The sequence below is a fragment of the Acomys russatus genome, chromosome 20 (genome assembly GCF_903995435.1).
Source record: "Acomys russatus chromosome 20, mAcoRus1.1, whole genome shotgun sequence".
NCBI lineage: Eukaryota > Metazoa > Chordata > Mammalia > Rodentia > Muridae > Acomys > Acomys russatus.
Genome location: NC_067156.1, coordinates 13813725 through 13837155, shown reverse-complemented (window position 1 = coordinate 13837155; position 23431 = coordinate 13813725). Strand labels below are relative to the sequence as shown.

Here is a 23431-nt window from a genome sequence, read left to right as displayed (position 1 = left end):
CCGCCTGCCAAATTCTGAAATACTTGGCAGCTAGTAGAAAGGAGAGGTCAAGACAGCACACTGTGTGTGGCATGTTTATTTACAGGGAGTGTAAAAATAAAAACAAACACTCTGGGCTTCTCTGTTATTTCCTCTATCCCCAGCCTCCATAGATGGTAATAAAAGCGAGCATCCCAAAGGCTCTGTGGACACCATCTGACTGGGGACTCCAGAAGTCCACACGCTGGAAGCCTATTTACTGGTGACAGGTAGGGAACTTTTAAAAGGCAGGGTCTAATGACTGGTGATCAGGCCTTTAAAAGGGACTGCATTCTCCTGAGAGAGTTTTAAGCAAATCTGGTACCTCCTCTCAGTCTCTTTTGCTTCCTACCCCATCATGTGATCTTCCTATTCTAGACACATTTCCCACTACTGTCATCCTACTCACAAGGCCCTCCCCAGAACCAAACAGATCCCAGGGCCATGCCCTTGAACTCCCAGAACTCTTAACTAAATAACCTTTTTTCTTTTTTGTACCAATGACCCATCCTCTAGCATTTTGTTATAACAAAACAGGCACAGAGAGAACTAAAGACTCAATATAATGCAAATTCAGACAAATTTGGCCGCAAATTAAAACATGTTCTTCATCTGAAACACACAGAGGTAGATGCAAGCATCTCTGACAGCATGGACCAGGTTCATGGACTTTACCAGACAGTAAAAGGACTGAGACTCAGCTAGGGAAACTCATTCAATTAGAAGGTAAAGAAAGGCCATCAATTTACATAACAAACATTCTAAGACACCTCAGGACAGGAGGGTGTGGTCAAGTCTGTCACAGTGCACATCTGTTAACCCTATAAATCTTCACGGTGTGATCTTCACCACAGCTTGCAAAGTGCAACCACTCAGTGCCCTCTTCACTCTGCTTAGTGCTGCCACTGCAGTTCTTCCAAGATATCCTTCTGATACCAAGTGCGTGACTTTGGCTGCAAGACAGACAGAGAAATCATAAGGTCAATGCAAGCCATGACTGCAGAATACCCCACTGGAGCTCGCCTACACAATGATATAACCAGGTGCCCTTACAGCTGTTATATATAGCATGGACAGAAGTCTAATACTCCAGTATTTTATTCTACATTGAAAGTATCTATTTACTTTCAAAACAAACCAATGCCTTACTCACTGGCCAGTGACGGTGCCTATAGGAACAAGAAATAATAAATTTCTGTCAAATGTCTTTTTTTTCCCCCTCTTTTTTGGTTTTTCGAGACAGAGTTTCTCTGTGTAGCCTTGGCTGCCCTAGACTTACTTTGTAGACCAGGCTGGCCTCGAATTCACAGCAATTCACCCGCCTCAGCCTCCCGGGTGCTGGGATTAAAAGCCTGCACCACCCGGCCTGCACCACCTACCGCCTGGCTGTGTCAAATGTCTTAATCATCAGTAGATGACTGAAATGACGAATTGAAAGGCTAACCTTTCAGAGGCCAGTGAGATAGCTCAGTAGGTCAAGGCATTTCCAGCAAGCCAATCAACCTCAGTTCACTGCCTGTGAGAACCTGACTCTTGCAAGCTGACCTCTGACCTCCTCTCACACCATTACATGCACATGCTCATACAAACACACTCACATAAGTAAATGTAAACTTCTCAAAAGCTAGTCTCTCAAGATAACATTTTAATTCAAGATTTAATTCAATTAATTATTTAATTCAAGATTGCTGACTATATTTCAATTTTGTAACATATTTCAGGTTCTTTTGTTCATTGACACTGCTAAGAGATGAGCAGACTTTAACATTTTTACTGCTAAGTAAAGAAAGATGACGTGAAATACTCAGTGAGCCGCACAGTGAGAGCCACAGTCTCAGGGAGACACAACTACAGGGCATCAGGCAAGATATAGGGTCTCCCAAAAGGCAGACTTAAAATCTACCAGACAGATGAGTCATAGTTCTTGGAGAAAAGTATGACATGTTCTGTGTCCAACTTGTAAGCACATGCTCAAAATGAATAAAGTCAAGAGCAAAACTCTGAAGTGGGTTTTAAGGCAGAAAGACTGAAAGAGCTCAGGGCACAGATCTCTTCAGATGTGCCGGAGGTCAAGGGGAAAGAATGAGGTGCAAGTCTGAAGAGCAGGGTTTGCAAAAACAGCCCCTGAGGGAGTGTGAGCCTTTTGTACAGAAGACAGAGGATGAAGATAGGAACCAGCCCAGTCAAGCTCGGTGAACCACAGAGTTTATTGGGGCTTTTCAAAAGAGCACGGAAGATGGATAAGCAGCTACCCATCTGTCAACTGTTCACCTCATGTCATTTAAGAGAGTGAGGCCTCCTGAGGCTCACTTGAAGGTCTGGTGCTCCCATACAAGGGCACACTAATAGGCCTGATCTGCTTCAGTCATGTCCAACCCAGAGGAGACACAAGATGACACAGATGCCATAGCTTTCAAAAACAGTGAGGAGATCATGCTGCTGTGTACAAGTTTTCTGAGACCCTTCTAGGGAGGAAATGTCCATATTATACAGGCTATGGCTGAGTGCTTCATGAAAGCTCATCCTTCTGTAAGGAGGAATGTGATTATTAAAGCAGCCTATGGACTACTAAAGCAGTCCCTTAGTCCCTTGGACATGAGCATTACGCATAAATAGAAATGGAGGTTTACTATGCATAGCAAGCTCTATAAATATAGGTGTTGAGTTTTACAAAAGCAAAAGCTAATTGAGCAACTGTAGAAAAAAAAACATTGTTACTGGGTTTTCTGGTATCACAAGTTATCAAGGTTTGGGACACAGTTTTGAAAGAGAAGTTCTTGTTGGGGCATGGTCCGGTGCTTTGTATTCAACTGCTTGCTCCCAGGATTCTTACTATTAACCAGCAGTCTGTCACACAGCCCAAGTATTGCTGTTTAACTTTGCCTCTCTGTTTGGCCAGTAAAAGGCCTACACGTGGGCAGGGCAGAAAGAAGGGTTAGAGCAAAGGTTCAGGGGCTTCTGAGACAGACAGATCTTGTAGGAAACAGGTACTAGAGGAAGAAGGAGCAGAATCACTAGCGGATAGGAAAGAGCCACGAGGAGGAACTCTGAAGTTCCACATGGAAAGAAGTGGCCCAGATGAACAACATAAGCAAGTATTTGGAATTATGGATGGAAAACAGCCCAGATAGAAATGATTAAAGCAGATGGCATGGCATGGGGGCTAGAAGATAGTTTTGGGAGTTAATATCTGCCCAGTCCCAGGTTAAATGGGGCTATTGTAAAATACAACAGGCATCTGTGTCTTTATTGTTTATGATAGAGGGTTAGACAATACCACCATAATAACTGTAGGATCATTTTATAATAAACATTGCTATATAGTTTATTTTTATTTATATAAGTTCCAAAAGCAGTGCTAATGGCAGCAGCAGCAGAGGGCCCAGGCACTATCAGATTCATTAAATACGTTTCTCTCATCTTAGTAAGCAAATTGTTGGAAGTGGAAGTGCATGTGTCCCAGGGGGCTGTTCTGAAGAGCAGATCTTACTGATTTACATAAAAGGATGTGTTTGTTTTATTTTTTCCTTTAAATCTAGCAAATTACCACATCACATTTAAAGATATGGAGGGACCTGGAGAAACGGCTCAGCATATAAATAGATCACTGGAGTTTAAGTCCCTAGGACCCATGTAATGAGCCAGACTAGTGACATACATCTGGAGCCCCCATGCTGTGTGGACTGGAGACAGCAAGATGGCTCCAGATCAACAAAAAACCCTATCTCAAGTGAATATGGCAGAGGGATAGAACAGGGTGCCCAATGCCCTCTTCAGACCCCTGGACATGTACACATGTACAAGGAATTGGGCACATGTTTGAACATGCATGCATGCATGCATGCGCGCGCGCACACACACACACACAAACACACACACACACACGAAGGGCAAGGGGAAAGAGATAGGTAACGAGGGAAAAGGAAAGATAAAAGATTTGGAAAGATAAAAGATTTGGGGTTCTGGGGATATAGCTCAGTGGTATAGTACTTTCCTAACATGCTTAAGACCCTGGGTTGAATCCCTAGCACCACAAAATTAACCAGTTAATTACAAGATATTGCCCTTAGTAAGCCAGTCGGAAAGTCCTGCTTATATTTCTGTGAACGCATTACTAGCAAAAAGCTAAAACTTAATAATTAGAATATCAGCTCAAATAACAAACATTAAATCTAGAATTATTTTCAGGTTACAAACCCTGTCTGTCATTACAAAAACAAAGAAATAACTCCAAAAAAACTAAATTCTGCACATCTTCCCATACTAACTGGTTTCCTACATGGGAGCCACAGTGGAAGTCTGAGTACTAAGCCAGGGCAGGGCACTGTGCACAGACAAGGCAGAGGGCATAAAGGAAGAGGAGGGCAGGGCACTGTGCACAGACAAGGCAGAGGGCGTAAAGGAAAAGCGAGGGCAGGAACAAGAATCCAGATGCTGGAAGATGGATGCCACGAGCTGCTTCCTTCTGTAGCGAGCTGAGCATGAGCTACTTCAACTGCATCTTAACAAATAGGTACACTGAGCACTAACAAAGACAAGCTCTTCTAGAAGCATGGCTGTGAAAGGCTTGTTCTTGCTAATCTCTTACCCTCATCATGATACTGTCAGCTAGAACATGACTGAAATTATATTTAAACAGTACGACTTGAAAGATTGAAAAGCCCAAGAATATGAGACACAGAAAAATATCAACACTTACTGAAAGCTTAGGCATTTAAAAACATTAACATGTGCTAAAAGGCAGATTCAAATGGCCTCTGCTGAGACTAGGGTGTAGCTTAGCTGGCAGAATGCTTGCCTAGCATTCATGAAGCCCTAGGTTCCATCCCCAGCACCACATTAAACAACTGTGTGATGAATGCAGGCCTATGATCCCAGACCTCAGGAGACAGAGGAGGATCACAGTCAGGAGACTCCGCCTTGGAAGGAAAGGGGAGACGGGAGAGGCGACGGGAGACAGCCATGGGTAATGTCTGTAAAAGCAGTGTGACAAACCCAGCAATCTAGTTGAGCAAAGCAAACACTGAGTCCTGCATACTAGCAAACATCATTCCAGGAGGTACTACGTGGCTCTCATTACCAAAGATAGAGATTTCTGTCAAAGACCACCATTGTTTCTATCTAAGCAGATGGAAGCCAAGTAGGAAAAACTACCTTCGATTTGTTTCTACACAGCAGGTCCAGTCATTGATTTCTTGATTGGTCTTGTTCCAGGAGTATATACAAATCTTCCCACTCTCTAATCCGATTGCAACCATGTATCTGTTTTCAAGGTAGGGAGATGACAGAGGGTGAGTCAGCATGAATTTCTCTTATCTCTACTTGCTCTTGAGCACTTCCTCACAGTGTCTCAATCACCCACCCTGCACTGCTGGGCTGTGTCCCCAACCTCCTTTCTGCAGAGGAGGCATACAGGTCCATTTATCCTGAGCTGTCAAAGCCCACAAGCTTTCCCAGGAGGCCACATGGATTCCTTTTTCCTAGGTTGCTTGTGACAGAAAGCAGGGCAGTGCACAGTCTGAAATAAGAACTGCCATTCCTATCCCGTTTGAGCACCCATCAAGGAATTCTTGTAAGCATAAGCACTTTGAAAGCAGCAGACTCTGAAGGTAGGTCCACACACCAACACAAACTGGGATTCCACTCAACAACCAAATTCCCCAGTCACTCACCTTTGGGCCGGGCTCAGCACCGGGCACACACTGACAGCTGTCACAGAACTGCCCACATCCAGAACCGAGGAGCAGGGGCCAATGCTGTGCTCCATGGGGTTATGGCTGGCGCTACACTCGCCCCAGACGACCACCTAGAGCACAAAGCACACTGTGGGGCTTTCTCTGCAGGGTCCCTAGTGCTCCGTTCCAGTCCAGGAGCCTCTCTGGGATTTTTTAACGACGCAGAAGCCACAGTGTGGCAGACACAGGTTGAGATCTCAGATGCTGACGTGTACCCAGAGCGCATGAGTGTTGTCTTTATGCTCCGTGACATAACACGGTTCCAATGAGGTGAAATCACTCGTCATGTCCCGGCTACAGTGGCCATCCTCAGAACTTGCCATAGACTTCCTGGGGAAGAAGCAGTCTTCCACAGCACCTAGTGCTCAGGCAGTCAGCGTGGCTATCAAGAGGACAGCACTCTGACAATATACTCTGCATAAGACGCAAAGCTTCCCCGGGAGGCCAGGGCTCAAGAGTATCTGCCTGGCCACCTAGAAACGAAGAAGGAAGCAAAATGGACAAGCCGCAACTATAGGACCAATCCATGATTCTGAACAGAGACTCTTGGAAGCACATAATTCTGAAAGTGCAGCAAATGCACTTGGTCTGTTTTAACCACTATGTCCCCGAGAGCTGGGCAGACAGAGCCCAGTGAGGGAGCTGGGCTTCACACCAGGAAAGGAGCAAATGGCCAGTGTGGGAGAGCAATGCTGGCAGACCCACACTGACGGGTTTAATCTGAGCATCAATGGCTACATGGATTTTTATCTATAAATAGAAAGGGAATGGTGAGGAAGAGACACTACACCGTTCTGGTAGCTCTGGACTAAAAGACTTGGATAAGACAATGTTTCAATGAGCACGAACCAGAGGGCTCAGGAAGAGCCAGGGTGGTCCCTAGGCCACAAGGGGAAGGTGAGTTTGAACCCTCCCTTCTGAACACAGAGTGCTGCCTAATTCCCTGAGTTTCAAGCTTCCATGATGTTCTGCCTCTCACACGTCACTGAATTAAAAGGTCATAACCTTTACTACTAAAAAATGGGAGCTGGGACGTGGCTGAGTCTTGAAAGGCTTGCCACACAAATACGAGGGCCTCTGCTTGTTAAAAACAAAACTTAAATGAAAACAAATCCCAAGCAAGGTGCTGTTCAGGAACCCAGCACTGAGGTAGACGTCATCCTTGCGGCTGGCTCAACAGCCACAACTAGAGCTCATTCTCATTAGAGTTCCTAGTTCTCATCAGAGAACTAGAAGTGTGTCTCGAGCCCCTCCTGCTCTCCTTAACCAGATGTTCCCTCATCTTGTGTTGGAGCTACCTGCTAACAGAAACTGACCGCAAGGTCTTCTCTTCATGTCTCAGAGAGATATAACTAGAAAAACCCTTTCAAGGTACATATATAACACGAAAGCCATGAACTAATTTGTAAACATCGTATCAGAAAGGCAAAATAATGTGCTTTTAAATATAACTGCAAAAACATTATTTTCATTTTTTAAAACAAGTTTTATTTTTGATTGAAAAAAATTACCTTTTTGTCTCGACTTCCAGTGAAGAAATACTTGCTATCAGGACTCCAGTCACAAGACCAAATGATTCTACTGTGCACAGAAGTGACGTTGTTGGTGAAGGCAAAGAGACTGAAAAATGGGTCTAAAAAAAACAACACATACATTGCTCACAATGCAGGACAGGGTCTGCCAGACACCCACATGCACTCAGTCTGCAGCAGAGGCCAGGAAGCCACCCCTCCACAAGGCTGTGCATGCGGCTCATGTGGCCTCCTCACTCCCTGATGACTGACAACCAAAATCGTTCAGGCATTCAACTAAAGGCTAACTTATGATTCTAAAACAAGTCTGGGGGACCAGAGAAGAAGCTGCAATCAGATGTAAACTGGAGGAAAAAAAAGGTCTGGGATGATTTAACTGTAATACAGAAGTAGCCAGCTCTGCATAATATGGGGAAAATACTATGAAGAGAGGCGAGAAGACAGATCTTTCTCATAATATATAAACGAAGGCTCAGTGGTTAACTCCTAACCTTTATATGGACTACATAACTGCTTATCAAGAAAGAAGAGAATAATCAATGGAATTTATCAATCCATAATCCAAAAGATACAACAAATTAACACCTACATCATGTATAGTGCATAAACTTTTTCTTTTTGTGTTTATTTATTTAGTGGGTATGTATGTCCTGTGTACACATGAGTGCTTGTCAGAGAGCAGCTTCCTTCCACATGTGCATTCCAGTGACTGAGCCTGGTCCTCAGGCTTAGGGCCAGTGCCTTTACCTGCTGAGCCACCTTGGTGGTCTAGCACTTAAAGTGAAGTACTGCAACTTAGGATGTCACTAGTGATGTCAAAGGAAAAACAACTGCTCCAAACATACGATGGCTTTACATCCTGACACATGGATCATGAAACACTATTAAGTCAAAAATACCTCTCATAGACCTGGTCTACTGAACATCACAGCTAACACACTGCTGTGGAGTGGTGGCTTTCATCGTGACAGCTGTGGCCCACTACTCACACCACACGCCATATGGCTAAACACAGGGGAAGATCAAAATCCAAAATCTGAAATATTGTCTGCACTATGAGCCTATAACAAATGATCCATGCCTGACTGTGCCCACCCCCTACAAATACATAAATAATCAATCTTTAAAAAAAAAAAGGTTTAAATAAAATCTTACAAGAAAAGCCAAGTGCTTTCCACTTGCCCAAGACCATTAAACCCTCACAGACAGGAGTGTCTCCACCCTGTCACCTCTCTCTTAATTTCACAGCTGCTAAATGCGGCCAACGGATATGATGGCCTGATAACTTTACAAGCTGCTTTACCAAACTCGGGTGAGGTCGCATTCTGTTTCTTCCACAAAGACCAGGTTCGATCTCTGGAAACAGCCAGTAAGAACTTGTCGTCAGGCGAGAAGGCCATCTGTGTGACAGTCAGAGTGTGGAAAGCAAGACTCTGCACTTGTTTCCAAGATGTTGTGCTCCAGAGGATGATAGCTGCATGCTCCTTCTGAGCCGCCTGCAGGAGGGAGATGAGACAGTGACAGAGATGAGACAGTGACACCACGGGGCAGAAACAAACCCAACAACACACTTAAAACAGTATGGCGTTTCTGTGGGTCTGTTTGAATGCATCTACTTGTATATCTCCACAAACGCCTCCAGAAATCCCTCGGGAGGCTGCACACAACCACAAGGATTAATTCTAGGAAACGGTAGAGAAAAATGGAATTAGAAGAGACAACTCTCCAGGGACCACCATGTAATGAGGATGTCTGAACTTTGTATAACAGTGAGGCATGTGTCTATCAGTTGTGTGGCTAACAGTTTAGAAGTCTCTACTCTGGTGAACAAGGAGTATCACTGGAAAGAGAGTTGCTCCATAGTAACAAATGAAAAGACTATCCAAGAGGATGCTACCCTACTTACAAGCGTGCCACAAAGCTTCAAAGCATGGAAAGTACGAATTGAAACGGAAAGGTTAAAAAAAGAAAGAAAGAAATGGAAAGGTAAATACCCTAAGTATAGTCAGAGATCTCAAACTCTACTCAAGGGAGCCAAGAGCATAAAGACCTTAACACCGTCCCCAACTAACCCTAGTGACTGACACTATATCCAAAAGAAACAGACCAAACACTCTTTTCCACTGAATGTGAGATTTTACCAAAACCAGATTTCAAAGGATTCAAGTCATAATGTGGTCTCAAACTAAGTGAAGCAAAAATAAAAATCAGCAATAGAAAAGTACTTGGAAAACATTTTGTTTATGGAAACTAAATTATATATTTAAAAACAGCCAAGAAAAAAAAAAATAGCCAAGAGGGCCAAAGGTGATCAAAAAGTTACAAAGTCTTTTTAACTTAAAAAAAAAAAAAAAAAATACCAGATTAAATTTTGTGAATGAATGCCTTATTCCAGAAAAGCTAGTTCCAACGTTATGAGAGCTGGCCACAGCGCTATGAGATGGAAGAAAAGTGCAGACAAACGCAGGTGTACTTTTTTGTACTGACAGAAGGCATAGGAGGAGCCCACACACACATGAAAGGACTGTGCAAAGAGAGGTATTTCCAGCAGATAGAATTAAAAGATGACATTGGTGGTTTGCGTGAGATGTCCCCCACAGTCTGCACATTTGACTGCTTGGTCGTCAGCTGGTGACTGGGGAGGCTTGGGAGGTATGGCCTTGGTGGAGGAAGTCTGCCACTGGGGAAAGATTCTGAGGTTTTAAAAGTCTCTCCCCATTTCTCTGCTTCCTGTCTGTGGTTTGGTATGTGAGCCCTGAGCTCTTCACTGTTCTCCCTCCATGCCTGCCTGCTGACTAACACATTGCCCCACCACGATGGCGAGGGACTCATCCTCCTGGAGCTGTAAGCCACATGAGCCCTTCCTTCTGTAGTAGCCTTGATCATGGTTTTTACCGCAATAGAAAAAAACAGCATCACTGGTGATTCTGCAGCTACTGAAATGATCGTCAGGGAGAACTCTGTAACTCAGAACAGCCTTATTCAGCACCCATTAAAGGATTCGCACAGTGTAGTGGTTTGAATGAGAACGGCCCCCATTGGCTCACAGACCGGAATGCTACCAGTGAGTAGCATTATTTGACAGGGTTAGGAGGTGTGGCCTTGTTGGAGAAGTGTGTCACTAGGAGTGAGCTTTGAGGTTTCGAGAGCCCAAGCCAGTCCCAGTGTCTTTTCCTGCTGCTGTGGATCCAGTTGTAGAACTCTAAGCTTCTCCTCCAGCACCACGCCTGCCTGTGTGCCGCCATGCTCACTGCCATGATGAAAATGGACTAAACCTATTAAACTGTTTTACAAAAATACTGGAGGGGCCTGGAGAGATGGCTTCTGGTTAAGAACACTGGCTGCTCTTCTGATTCAGTTCCCAGAACTCACATGATGGCTCACAACTGTTTCCAACTCCAGAACCAAGAGATCCAGTGCCCTCTTCTGCCTTCCACAGGCATGCATGTATGTGGCACACAGACACACATTCAGGTCAACATTCATACACATAATATAAAAATAAAAATCTCAGAAAAAAAATCAGTGTTATAAGCTATTCAAGAAAGTTGGTTGGCTGCTGCTGTTTGTTCTGAGTTTTCTGAGACACTGCTCCTTGTCCATTACCACACAGCCATCAGCTACATCTTCAAGTTCATCTGCATTAAACTTGGGGAAGCCAAGGTCTTTGCAACATGCATCTGCTAGCAGCCAGACGTCTTGAACATTCCCTGCCCAGGGCCTCAATCACATGTTCTCTACCATGCAGCTTGGTGTAGATAAGACATGATGGCATGGCCAACATGCCTCCTGGCCACTGCGCTCTGGAGCTTCTAAAAGGTACCCTCAGGCCTGTCTGGAGCCTAAACTGAGGACAACATGAGATTCAAACCATGTACATACCAGCCAACTCTGTCGCAAGGACCCTTATGACCACACAAGCAACAGGCTGCACCCCATTAAGGGAAAGACCTGGTCAGCTTAACTGACCGCAGAGGACATTTTCTTCAGTGACATAAGCACTGTATGGTCATTTGAATATTTTGTGTGTGCGCACAGGAATCAGCACCCCAAACCCAAACTGTTCAAGAGATCAACTCTAAGGATAAATGAGTTCTTAAATAGATGTAAAATGCAATCACATTTTTAAAGAGAGGAGAAGAGAATGTAAGAAAGAGATGCAGGCAATGCATCTGAAAGGCTTGTTTTATGTGGATCCTGCCTGTACCTGCTGGATTTACAAAAGCCCAACGACTCCAATTACCTGTGATCAAGTAAAATTAAACACACACATCCCACAAACACCCTACCTTGCAAGCAGAGGCAAGTAGAGTCTTCGAATTGTTACAAGTAACAGAAAATATCTCATAGCCATGTCCATACCTAAAATTTAAAGAGAAAACACATGTTCTCTGTATTACTAATATTTTTTTCTTACACTGCAATAAATGTAAAGTGAAAAGGATCATTCCCTTGACCCAACACATATTGCTTAAAGGAATATCACACTTGGCCTAGGTAACTATTTAGGGAAAAAAACAGGAAACCAGAAAAAGACAGCTTCCAAAGGTAACGTAAGTCCACACAGGTTTTCATGTCTCATAAAACACCATGGAAACGTTGACGGGAACCAACACAGATAAAGATGACCAGCTGAGTAACAAACAGAAGCATAAACTGTGACACTTCTCTATCTTGGAAATTTACACCAACCAATAAGCATAATAAACAATAATGTAGAAAAACAAACAGAAAAAAAACAAAATAAAAAACCATGTGAGCTTTAATTCTCCCCCTTGTGCAGCTCTACTGGGCAGGAAGAAGGGGAAGGCGGAAGTCAAGGTATGAGGGGACCCTCAAGCTACGGCTAACTCTAAGAAGAAAGTCCAACTTACAGTTTCTGAATTTCAGGCCACAATGTGTTCTGCAGAAGATGATCCTCAGTTGGAGGTTCTACAAGACATTTTAAATTCTGTAATAAACTTTCAATGCTTTGGTTGTTTCTTTTCCGTTTTTATCCAAATATTAAGTAAAAGCCATAGCTCAACAGCAGGTCCACAGCCACAGAGCCGATTGTATGTACTAAGGTTCATTAACTTGTCTCTTGTAATGTCTTACCATTAAGGATGGCAGGCTGAAACATCACCTGGGGGTACCCAAAGGCAGGGCTAGTTAAGAGCTCCTCCTCCTCAGAACACTGAGCAGTCATGTCTCCTAGTTTAGAGAAAGATGGATATCAGGAATGCAGCTATCATGACAACGTCTCAAAGTCACATATCAGAGAGCAGCAGCCTTTTCAAATGGTGTCTATGTCCATGAAACTGCAACGGTATTTCTACTCTAGTTTTTTCCAAACTAGCTCCTGAAATAGGATTGAATTCCATCAAGATTCTGTCCATTTTCTTTTACCTAGCTCTTTACAAAAGTTTTGTTTTTGCATCTACAGCTGGTCCTTCAAGTGGCTGACAATCTCACCCGTGGTTGGAGTGCTCTGTGAAATCCTGGGTGAAAACTGCACCTGTGTCAGTGGCCTACATGTGAGCAGAGCAGTTACCACAAACATGAGATTTTAAAACAGGCCTAAGGGAGCACTGAGTGCATGTTACACAACTCTATAACTAAATTGTAAATAATAGAGGCATTCAATACTTTTGGAGACTACATCCTTACCCTGAAAGATAGCTTTATTTGATAGCCCCAATGCAGGAACAGTGGCTCCCTCTGGAAGATCATGGTCTTCCTAGAATGAAAAGCACAATATGTACATTTCAGACACTAAAAATCATTGATACCTCAAGTACCACAAAAAAAGTGATGTTCATAAATGCTGACAACGTTTTCAGCTGTTCTGTGTGGTTGTCTGCCATCTTTCCAACTCCTGAGCTGACAGGCACCACTTCAAGCAATCTCTCTCCAACAGACAGGGCCTACGCACTACCCCACCTCCACCAGGCATCCTCTTCTAGGAAAGCTCTCCCTGTAGGCTCCTCAGTCTCCCACGGTGCAGTAGGCCACAGGGTCTAACAGGTTCAGCAGGCTAAATCTAAGGCCAAGGACTCCGCCCACAAGGAAGCCTCAAGGGATGTCCCCAAGACAGATACATAGCCCCAAAAGGCACAGTCATGAAATGTGTGTGTATGGTGTGTGGGCGCGCGCGCGCGTGCTTGGTTTTTCAAGAAGGGTTTCTCTGTGTATCCTTGGCTGACCCGGACTCACTCTGTAGACCAAGCTGGTCTTGAACCCACAGAGATACACCTTCCTTTACCTACATAGGTGCTAGGATTATAGGTGTGCGCCACAGTACTCAGTGGACATTTTTATTATACATATGTAAATAACTTAAAGCTGAAGAAGCGAAGCTCTGCCTAGATTCTGCCTCACATGTGAACCACATGCTAACCATCATAAGCCGTATACAACCATATGCTTAGCACTTACCAATTCAATTATAGCACATACGCTAGAACTAGACATGAATGATATGAATTTAAAATGCCAAACAACTGAGAATGGTACCTGCATGCTATCCTACACACTGTGGAGAAGGGAGGTGAGGATGGTACCTGCATGCTATCCTACACACTGTGGAGAAGGGAGGTGAGGATGGTACCTGCATGCTATCCTACACACTGTGGAGAAGGGAGGTGAGAAGCAATCCTGACACTTATCCAACACTCAGCATGAGAACAAAATCTGAATGGGAAGAAAAAAGCAAGCATATGCCCAGAGCCAAACCTTTTCTGCAGTCTTAGAAAACCCCACTTCATTTCCTAGAACTAGACCAATCCTGGACCTGCTCTCCTGCCAGCCACAGAGCAGAAGCAGCTGCCTCCAGCAGCTGAGAAAGCTGAGGCACAAAGCACTGCCAATGAGCTGAGCTTCATTTCGCGAGGCTCTGCTCTCTCCTGCCTTCCCTACACTGCTGCTGGTTGACCCTTCAAATGCAGGATTCCCACACAATACTCTTTGTTCCAAATGCTTTTCATCACATCCTGCCAACAGCACTTTCCTTCAATCCTCCAATTCCGTCTTCACTTCAACATGAGCCCCAACAGCTCCCTCTCCTCCCTCCCCCACACACTCACACACACCTTTTACCTGTGACCCAATTCTTAGTAATAAAATATAAACAGGCACCTATGTGCAACAGAACCATGCTCTATAGTCAACTGTCTTCCTACTTCATTATTTTAATTGGTTGATTGATCAGTGGTTTTTTGTTGTTTTATTTTGTTTTTTGAGACAGGGTCTCACTATACTGTCTTGGCTGACCTAAAACTCACTATGAAGACCAGGCTGGCCTTGAACTCATACACATCTGACAGCCTCTACCTTCCAAGTGCTGAGATTAAAGGCACACAGCACCTACTTCATGATCCGTAAGCCATGTTATTTGTTTTCTTCAGTGCTAGAACCATGGGCCAGGTATGTGCTCTGGAACTCAACCTGTATTCTAAGCCCAAATTCACATATTTTTGTAAGTAACTCAAATCTTATGTAAAAAGCAGGCAAAAATAAATAAAAATAAAAATATAATATAAACAAAGTTCCAGTAAAACATTTCCACTGGGTCTAGAGCACTGTCAGTGTTTGGGAGCACCAGTTACTCTCCACAGAGAACTTGCATTCCACCCCTACCATCCGCTGGGTCTAGAGCCCTGTCAGGGTTTGGGAGCACTAGCTACTCTCCACAGAGAACTTGCATTCCACCCCTACCATCCACATGGTCTAGAGCACTGTCAGGGTTTGGGAGCACTAGCTACTCTCCACAGAGAACTTGCATTCCACCCCTACCATCCACATGGTGGCTCACAGCCATCTGTACCTCTAGTCCCAGAAGACCCACCTATTCTGGCCTCTCAGGGCACGGCATTCATATGGTACACAGATACATGCATACATACAAATCAGCACAAGTAAGACATGCACACATACAAATCATTGTAACTTAAAAAATAACAACAAAAACCCAAAAACCCAACAACATTCTCATTATTCTAATGGTGATTCTTTCTCACACAATTCATTTTTCTGTCATATGAGATAGCTATCAGGCCACGAGTGGAGGAACATACCTTTAATTCCAGCACTCGAGAGGCAGAGGCAGGTGGATCAAGTTAGAGCCCAGTCAAAGCTATATAATGAGACACTGTCTCAAAAAACTTTAAAAAAAAAAAAATGTAGCAATTAACTAGTCCTATCCCATTAGTTCACTGCCCGAGTCCTGCCATATAGAAGACTGTTATCTTCATCAGGATGGGACTCATCCTTCACTTTGTCAAGGCACCTACTGCAGAAACAACATATGGCAGCCATGTCTCAATTAAGCGTGACATTGCTGCTTTAGAGTCTTGAATGCATTTGTTACACACAATACCTGTTTATTTAGTTATTTTAGAATTATTTATTCTTATGTGTACATATGTGCCTGGTGCCCGCTGAGGTCAGAAGAAAGCATAGGATCCCCTAGAACTGGAGTTAAAAATGGTGAGCCACCATGTGGGTGCTGAAAGCTAAACTCAGGCCCTCTATAAGGCCAGCAAGTGCTGTTAACTGTTGAGCCATCTCTCCAGCCTGTGTTTAACATTTAAATCACTATATGCCACCGCTGACATAAAAAGTCCATCAAACCAAAAACATGTAACTTTTTTCTACTATATACTATTATTTACAGCCTGAAGCAAACATTTTTTTTAAACTTGAAGGAAAATGACTAAAATAAAGCCTTGAGAGGAATACTCACATCACAAATGTGACTCAGTGACTGCCCTGAAACGATACTGAAATTTTCCACAAAATTCCGAGGAGCAGAAAAAACACGAAGAACTTTTTCATCTGCTCCAGACACAAACTGAAACCGATCAATCATCGCCAAACATTTCAGGTTATAGCCATGTATCTGAGGCCTTGCAATCTCATGCCAAGTCACCTGGGTTAAAGCACAACAGACACAGTGAAAGTAAGTGCACACTTCAAAAATCAGCTCTTTTCAATAAGCAAAATATGGGATGCAAAACTTGCTATGGCCAAAGAGTTCCCACTGGCGGCAATCCAGTGGGTGTGTGTTACGTCTCATCACGGCTTCAGCCTGCATGCTCCTAATGGCTGAGGAGGCTGCTCCACTTGGAAAGCTGCCCACAGAAGGAAGGCCTGGAGTTAAGGAGGTAGACGGCATGCCTGTGATCGGCCCTTCTTCTTCCACGGAGCAAACAGGCGAGTTGTCTGATCAGTACTGGTGGTGATGATGAACTCTCCCTCTGGATCCCATATCAGGTCTTGGACACCATCAAAGTGTCCTGAAATGACAATCCCTGGAGTCCACTGTCTCTGCAATGAAAACGAGCACAGCACGTGTGAAGAGAGACAAGGACCACGCAGAGGAGCTGCCAGACGAGGCCATAAAATAAAGGCAGCTGCCTCCCAACCGACCGCACTAACGGCAACATCCAAATATGCGTTCTACCCTTTCAAACAGTAACTGTGGGAAACTTCCCGGTAGCCAGACAGCTTGACAAGCTTGACGTTACCTGTCTATCAACCCTCCCATAAGGCAGGCACTAAATACTGGTGACCACCATGCAAACGCATTAGGAGGACTAAATGAGCTTATCCTCATGAAGTATACAGACAATGACAGCACGTGCTCCATGCTCAAGTACATTTATTAAACACAATAATGAAGAATATTGAGTAAAATGAGACTGCTTTTGAGTGTGAGCCTAAAGCGTTTCTAGTTCAAGGGCTTAGCAGAGTGTGGTGGTGCATCCCTGTAAACCCAGCACGGGGAGGCAGAGGCAGGCAGATCTCTTTGAGGCCAGCCTAGTCTACATAGAAAGCTCCAAGACAGACAGAACTATATAGAGAGATCCTGTCTAAAAAAACAAAAGTTAATGGACTTATGATGATGAACCCCAGCAAGTTTGTCTACCTATTCAGCTCACAACAGCAACTATGTATACAGGTAACAGAGTATGCCATAAACCTGCCCTCAGAGCTCTTTTTCCAATATACTCAGGTGAGAGTAAAACTATGAGAGGAAAATGAAATTAATTGCACAATTAAGTTTGTTTAATGCCAAGTCTAATGAATATAGTCAATATTTTCTCTGTTTCATTGAAATAGCGTCTCATGTAACCCAGGCTGGCCTCAAGCATACTCAACACCAGAGGCTGGCACTGAACTCTTGATATCCCCATCTCTGCTTCCAAGCATTGGAATTATAGGCACAGACTAACATGCTGGCTCAATAATTAAACTAAGTTACATTCTGTAAGGAAATGTGGCAAATAAATGATACTAATTTCCCTATTATGTAAGTGCAGTTTCTAAAGGTAAGCTTTAATGGGTGTCTACAACAAGCTCTAGGCCGCAGACAGCACTTTGAGATTATCTGTACAATCTCCCACATCCCATAGTAACTCCCTACTTGCTCATTAACATCAGCCTGGGATGGAGAGATGGCTCAGTGGTTAGGAGTGCTTGCTGAGCAATCATGAAGACTAGAATGCAATTTCAGCAGCCACGGCATAAGCCAGGCATACTGCAAATGTCTGTAGCTCCAGCTGTCAAGGGCTTTCCTGGCTTCTGTGCACAGGCAGGTAAGAACACCTACACATACATCTGAGCATACATTCACCAAAACATGCGCACACAAAATAAATCTCTAAAAAGTAAAGAAAATCAATCTTGAAGGGTTAGAAAGATGGCTCAATGGTTAGGAGTATGAACTGCTCTTTAGACCACTCTAGTTCAGCTGCCAACATCCATGTCAGCCAGCACACAACCACCTGTAGTTCTAATGAATCCAACACCCTCTTCTGCTCTCAATGGGCACCTGCATTCACATGCACACACCCACTCACAGACACATAAAAATAAATTAAAAAAAAATTAATCTTGACTGCTGACAGTGTGGGAGAGCATACAAGCACTGGATCTGAGGTATTTAGGGACTCTACTTTCTGCTCAGTTTTGCTGTCAATCTAACAATGTTCTAAAAAACTAGTCCATTTAAAAATCAAACTCCCAGCACTATATATGTTAAGTTCTCAGGCACAAGCACAGTGACACTGCAGAGGAATTGAGAACATGGCTATTGTGGCAAGAGAACACATCCAAAGAGCTTCTAGGTCTATGTGATCTGGCTGACAAGAGACCACATCCAAAGATCTAGGTCTGTGTCATCCGGCTGCAATACAAACACGTTTTCAATCCACGAGACAAAGGCAAACAGATCTGAGTTCAAGTCCAGCCTGGTATCAGGTAAAGAAAAGCTTAGATCCAGGTGTGGTGGTACAGGCCTTTACTCCCAAGTGAAGGTAAAGTTAGTTTGTAGAAAGAAGCGTCATGTTTGAAAGTGATGTCTAATTGAGTGGCAGAAAAAGAAAGTGACGAAGATTTGACAGAATTTGAGAAGATTTGACAGAATAGGATACTCCCAACTCTCACAAGAAGCGAGGAAAGGGAGGCTACTTAAGAGGCAGTTTTACAGAGAGAGGAGGCAGTTTTACCAGGACAGTAATAAAGACATGAGTTACACAGAGGGAATTCGGGTGAAGATGGAACGAGCAGAAAATGAGCAGAAGCCAGAAGATGAGCGCAGATTGCTGAGTTAGTCTCAGGCCAAGCAGAGTCAATTCTGGGCCGAGAGCGAAGCCAGAGTTAATAAGTCAGCTGGGAGAAGAGTTTGAGCCAGAACAGCTGAGTTGAACCAGCCAGCCCAGAGCAAAGAAAGAACGAGTAAGGGTGAGCTTATTAAGCAGTAAGTCTCAGAGGCTGAAACATTCTAGGCCTAGACTAGATTGTACGGAAACTAGAAGCTTCCAGGACTAGGCCTAGGTTAGCAGGAAGCAGTAAGCCTCTGAGACAACAATTAAGCCAGAAGAATAAAAGTTACTTTTAAATGAACCTGTTTTCAGATTTCAGTACCTCCTTTCTCATCTTGTGCTTTTCTTCTGCAAAGACCCTCGAAGACCAGCTAGGTTAAGGAAATAAAAGTCCACCTTAAAAAAATAGTTCCTAAAAAAGAAGTTCCTAAACTACCAATGTCATAGTCTTACTGGTTGTTTAAACTGCGGAAACAATCCTAAAAGCTAAGTCCAAATGGAGGCTGGAAGACTAGTTCTCCAAGAAAACAAGAAGTTATGACCTCAAAGGGAATTATCACAAGCCAAAAGTGATCCCAAGCCATGAATTTGTACTTTATAAAGAGAGCTACTGATGGCGGGCATGGTGGCACATGCCTTTAATCCCAGCAGTCAGGAGGCGGAGGCAGGCGGATCACGAGAGTTCGAGGCCAGCCTGGCCTACAAAGCGAGTCCAGGACAGCCAAGGCTACACAGAGAAAACCTGTCTCAAACAAAACAAAACAAAAACAAGAGAGCTACTGGGCTAGTCAGATGGCTCAGCAAATAAAGGCCCTAGCAGCAGGCCTGATGACTTAAGCTCCATCCCCAGGACCCACACGGTATAAGGAGAAAGCTAGGCCCTGCAGGTTGTCTTCTAATCTTTGCACTTGCAAAGCAACACACTGGCACATGCACACCAACATACACTAAAAATAAAAACATGCAAACTATATATTTAAAAGGAAGCTGTCAGATACACACTCAAAATATGAAAATTCACAATCATCCGATATCCTGACTCCTTTCATTTATTAAATCTAAAATCACTTACTTAGTAGCATCTAGACCCTGACTTTCATCTGCACATGACTGGGGGGAGCAGGAGGACAGACAACCCAGGGTCTCACTTTAGCTAGGCCAATGCCACTGAGACACACTCCAGCCCACATGAACAGCATTTAGACACCATTCAACACTGTCACACTGCTGCACAACTCTGCACTGTTTTTCCTAGAAAAGCCCAGACTTCTAACCTAGTATAAATACCACAGACTATCTTTAGGAGCGACTGCTATCTCTGCTGAATGTGCCTACTGGGAAAGCACGAATCAACAAGGAGCCCATATGCTCGTACTGGGTTTACTGTACTCTGCTTCCAAAGGTGCAGCGCGCCGTGGAACGCTTGAGCGATGATCATGGAGCCATTCTCACCAAACTGGCAATCATAAAACCCAAGGGTATTTCCACCTACTTCGCCTACTCGGACCTACAAAGAACAGAAAAACAATGATGAACCAATAGGTCCATTTCTCACATTGGTAAAGGAGTCTGGAGACTAAGATACAGTTCATTTAATGTACATGTACACCAAGTGAAACCTTACAGCACTGGGAATACAGATTTGGGGTATATATACTGGCTTTTAAAAGCTCCATTTTTTATTTCTTAAATATTCACATCTTACCTGCTCTAACCAAACCCCTGACTCTTCATCAGGAGCCCAGAGAATCATGGTTTTGTCCATGGAGGCAGACAGCAATCTCACTGGCTGCTGCAGAACGCCATCTGAAGAGGAAAAGAAACACTAATGTCTTCAGATGATCAACAAGCAGAATTCAAGACTTCAGGACGCAACAGAGGGCACATAGCACTGATTACAACAGCAAAGCATGCAGAGCCAGGTGCACATAGCACTGATTACAACAGCAAAGCATGCAGAGCCAGGTGCACATAACCCCAGCACTTAGGAAGCTGAGGCAGGACAAATGCTTCAAGCTCAAGGTCAGCCTGGGCTACACTGTGAGAGCCTGTCTCCAAAAACAAAAACAACAACATACAAACAGCCATAAGATTTACCCTTAGTACAAACTATAGTGATATATTCAGATAACAGAATATTACAAGGTAATAACCAAAGCTACATGAGTGTGACGGATGCAGTGGGGTAAGTATATACTAGCCAAGTTTTGTCAATGACAACAATGCTGTCCATGACTATACAAACATGAAATTCAGGCTCAATAATATGCCTAGGGCTGATACACACTGACCTTAGCACTGTGTCTCCACAGAAGAATGGAGAGACAGCTTGAAAAGGACACAGGCTCCTTGGACTACAGAAAACTACAGGCTGTCTCTCCAATGTCAATTTTTAAAAAGTAATACATATTATTTTAAATTTTTGTTTGTTTGTTTTCAAGACAGGGTTTCTCTGTGTAGCCCTTGCTGTCCTGCACTCGCTCTGTAGACCAGACTGGCCTTGAACTTACAGAGATCTGCCTGTCTCCACCTCCCGAGTGCTGCGATCACAGGTATGTACCACCATTTTTCCTAAACTCCTGAGTCACACATGAACTGTGAACAAGCACAGCTGTCAGGAGTACGGCAGTTTCTACACCCTGCCTGCCTGCTATCAACTGGAAAATGCCTTCATCCACCACCATTAGCCACACTCACAGCAATCCCCCAGCTCAGCTTGTCAGCTGGGCACTGTTACATTAATGAAGCAAGAGCTGCTTGTTGTTCTCCTACCTTTGTAGAAGGGAGGCTGCCAATGAACTGCATTTACCCAGTTCTCGTGTCCAGCCAGCAAGGTCTCCAGGGTAACCGCAACTGTTGTGCTAACACCTACAACACAAGAGACACGGGGACCTTTCATCGTAACTCTTCTAAAAAGAACGTTTCTAAAAATCAATTCTGTTGTGTAATTGTATAAAGAAGTTAGAACAAAACACAATAATCCAGATTCAACAAAAAGAACAAAAGAAAAATCTAGACTTGATTAACCCCACACACTAGAGAAAAAGAGCTAAAAATGAATTGTCCCCTAAATTTTTCTCTATCTGGGCAGAAATATTAAAGAATATATTTTACTATTTGAAATATTCCCAAAAAGGCTGTAACATAGCAACTAAGACGCAAAATCACACAGCATTAGATTTTGAAATATCATACATACAACTCCTTTGTATCAGTTCAAAACTAGGGCTAGAGTGTAGTTCAGCCATGTACTGCATAGCATGTACAAGGCCTTCCAGCACAATCAAACACACACACACACACACACACACACACACACACACACACACAGACACACAGTATTAAAGCAAAAACAAACGCTGGGGCTATAACTCAGTTGAGAGAGTGCATGTCGGCACACTCACAGCCCTGGCTTCCACCCACAGTTTGACACTAATGAGCAGAATTCTCTAACAGCGGCAGCACTCAGAAGTAGAAGGAGGAAGACTGGAGTCAAGGAGGCAGCCTGAAACAAACAAAACCCTGTCATTCGTTCATAGACCGATAAACAAGATTAGATAGGCAGTCAGACAGACAGTAAAAACATGTACGTCAACCTTTTAGTTTCCCTACTTAAGAAGTTTTAAGTTTTTTAACATAAATGAAGAAATAAGGGAAGCTAAAATTCATATTATAGACTTTAAAAACAAATAAATGAAAAATTTCATATGTTGGCATACCTTCTTAAAAGGTTGGTTATATCATTTCTTGGTTTTCCCCATACAACTGTTAGCAAAGTCACAACTCTAACAGGCTTTATAGCTAAGATTAACCAAGAACAGTATTTAGATACAAACTCAAGTATCTCTGTCCCACAACACTCCAATCCGACCTGTGGGGGGAAGCCAGTCTATTACAACATCATAAGAAAATCTGAATTGCTTGCAACATTTCACAAGTTAATTCATTGTTGAACATTAAGCATCCCTTTCAGCAATTAAAAAGACCGGACTGATACAGTTTATAAAAATGTTTCAAACATGAAAAATAACAGATCTCACATAAAAATGAAAAACCACCCCTCACAGAGATGTGTGGAGACACCGACAACTGGAACAGCTTGCAGTGCTAAGCACTTTACATCACACATTCACAGCGGCTCACCTTCATCTTCTAGAGTGAAAGTATTTTCCTTCAGTCTTATGCTATCATCCTCATCTTCTGACGAGGCTGGCTTCATATACAGTCTCCATATTCTTATTAGGCCATCCTGGGAACAGCTTGCTAGGAAAAGGTCTCTACCTAATTAGAAAATATATGCAGCATTACTTTTTAAAACACTGTATGTAATAAATTTAGGTGTAAGATTTTTTCATCTATGGTGTGTGTATTTCTAGTTCTGGTTCCTACCCTTCATTTAGTTGACTGTCACTCATCTTTAATGGTACCGGCAAATATACACACAATGTTACTAACTAAGGATATAACAAGTGGTTGTCTATAGCCAGGCCACAAAGCTCTAGAAAGAACTCCTCAAGAATATCTACATATAAATAAGACAACTACTGTCATCCTGTAAAAA

At 43.4% G+C, this 23431-nt stretch overlaps 1 protein-coding gene across 1 annotated transcript in view; it reads right to left on the bottom strand.

Moving 5' to 3' along the window:
- Positions 1 to 682: 682 nt before the first annotated feature.
- The window catches only part of Elp2 (elongator acetyltransferase complex subunit 2), a 34870-nt gene continuing 12121 nt past the window's right edge, over positions 683 to 23431 (bottom strand). Inside the window, exons 8-22 of the mRNA XM_051164011.1 lie at positions 23014 to 23151; positions 21643 to 21738; positions 20576 to 20676; positions 20246 to 20377; positions 16442 to 16591; positions 16008 to 16193; positions 12935 to 13004; positions 12383 to 12478; positions 12160 to 12217; positions 11575 to 11647; positions 8589 to 8781; positions 7265 to 7386; positions 5691 to 5824; positions 5173 to 5280; positions 683 to 971 (exon numbers count right to left, since the gene is read on the bottom strand). Of these exons, the coding sequence (XP_051019968.1) occupies positions 818 to 971; positions 5173 to 5280; positions 5691 to 5824; positions 7265 to 7386; positions 8589 to 8781; positions 11575 to 11647; positions 12160 to 12217; positions 12383 to 12478; positions 12935 to 13004; positions 16008 to 16193; positions 16442 to 16591; positions 20246 to 20377; positions 20576 to 20676; positions 21643 to 21738; positions 23014 to 23151 (1811 nt within the window). The 3' untranslated portion in view covers positions 683 to 817. The remainder of the gene's footprint in view (positions 972 to 5172; positions 5281 to 5690; positions 5825 to 7264; positions 7387 to 8588; positions 8782 to 11574; positions 11648 to 12159; positions 12218 to 12382; positions 12479 to 12934; positions 13005 to 16007; positions 16194 to 16441; positions 16592 to 20245; positions 20378 to 20575; positions 20677 to 21642; positions 21739 to 23013; positions 23152 to 23431) is intronic.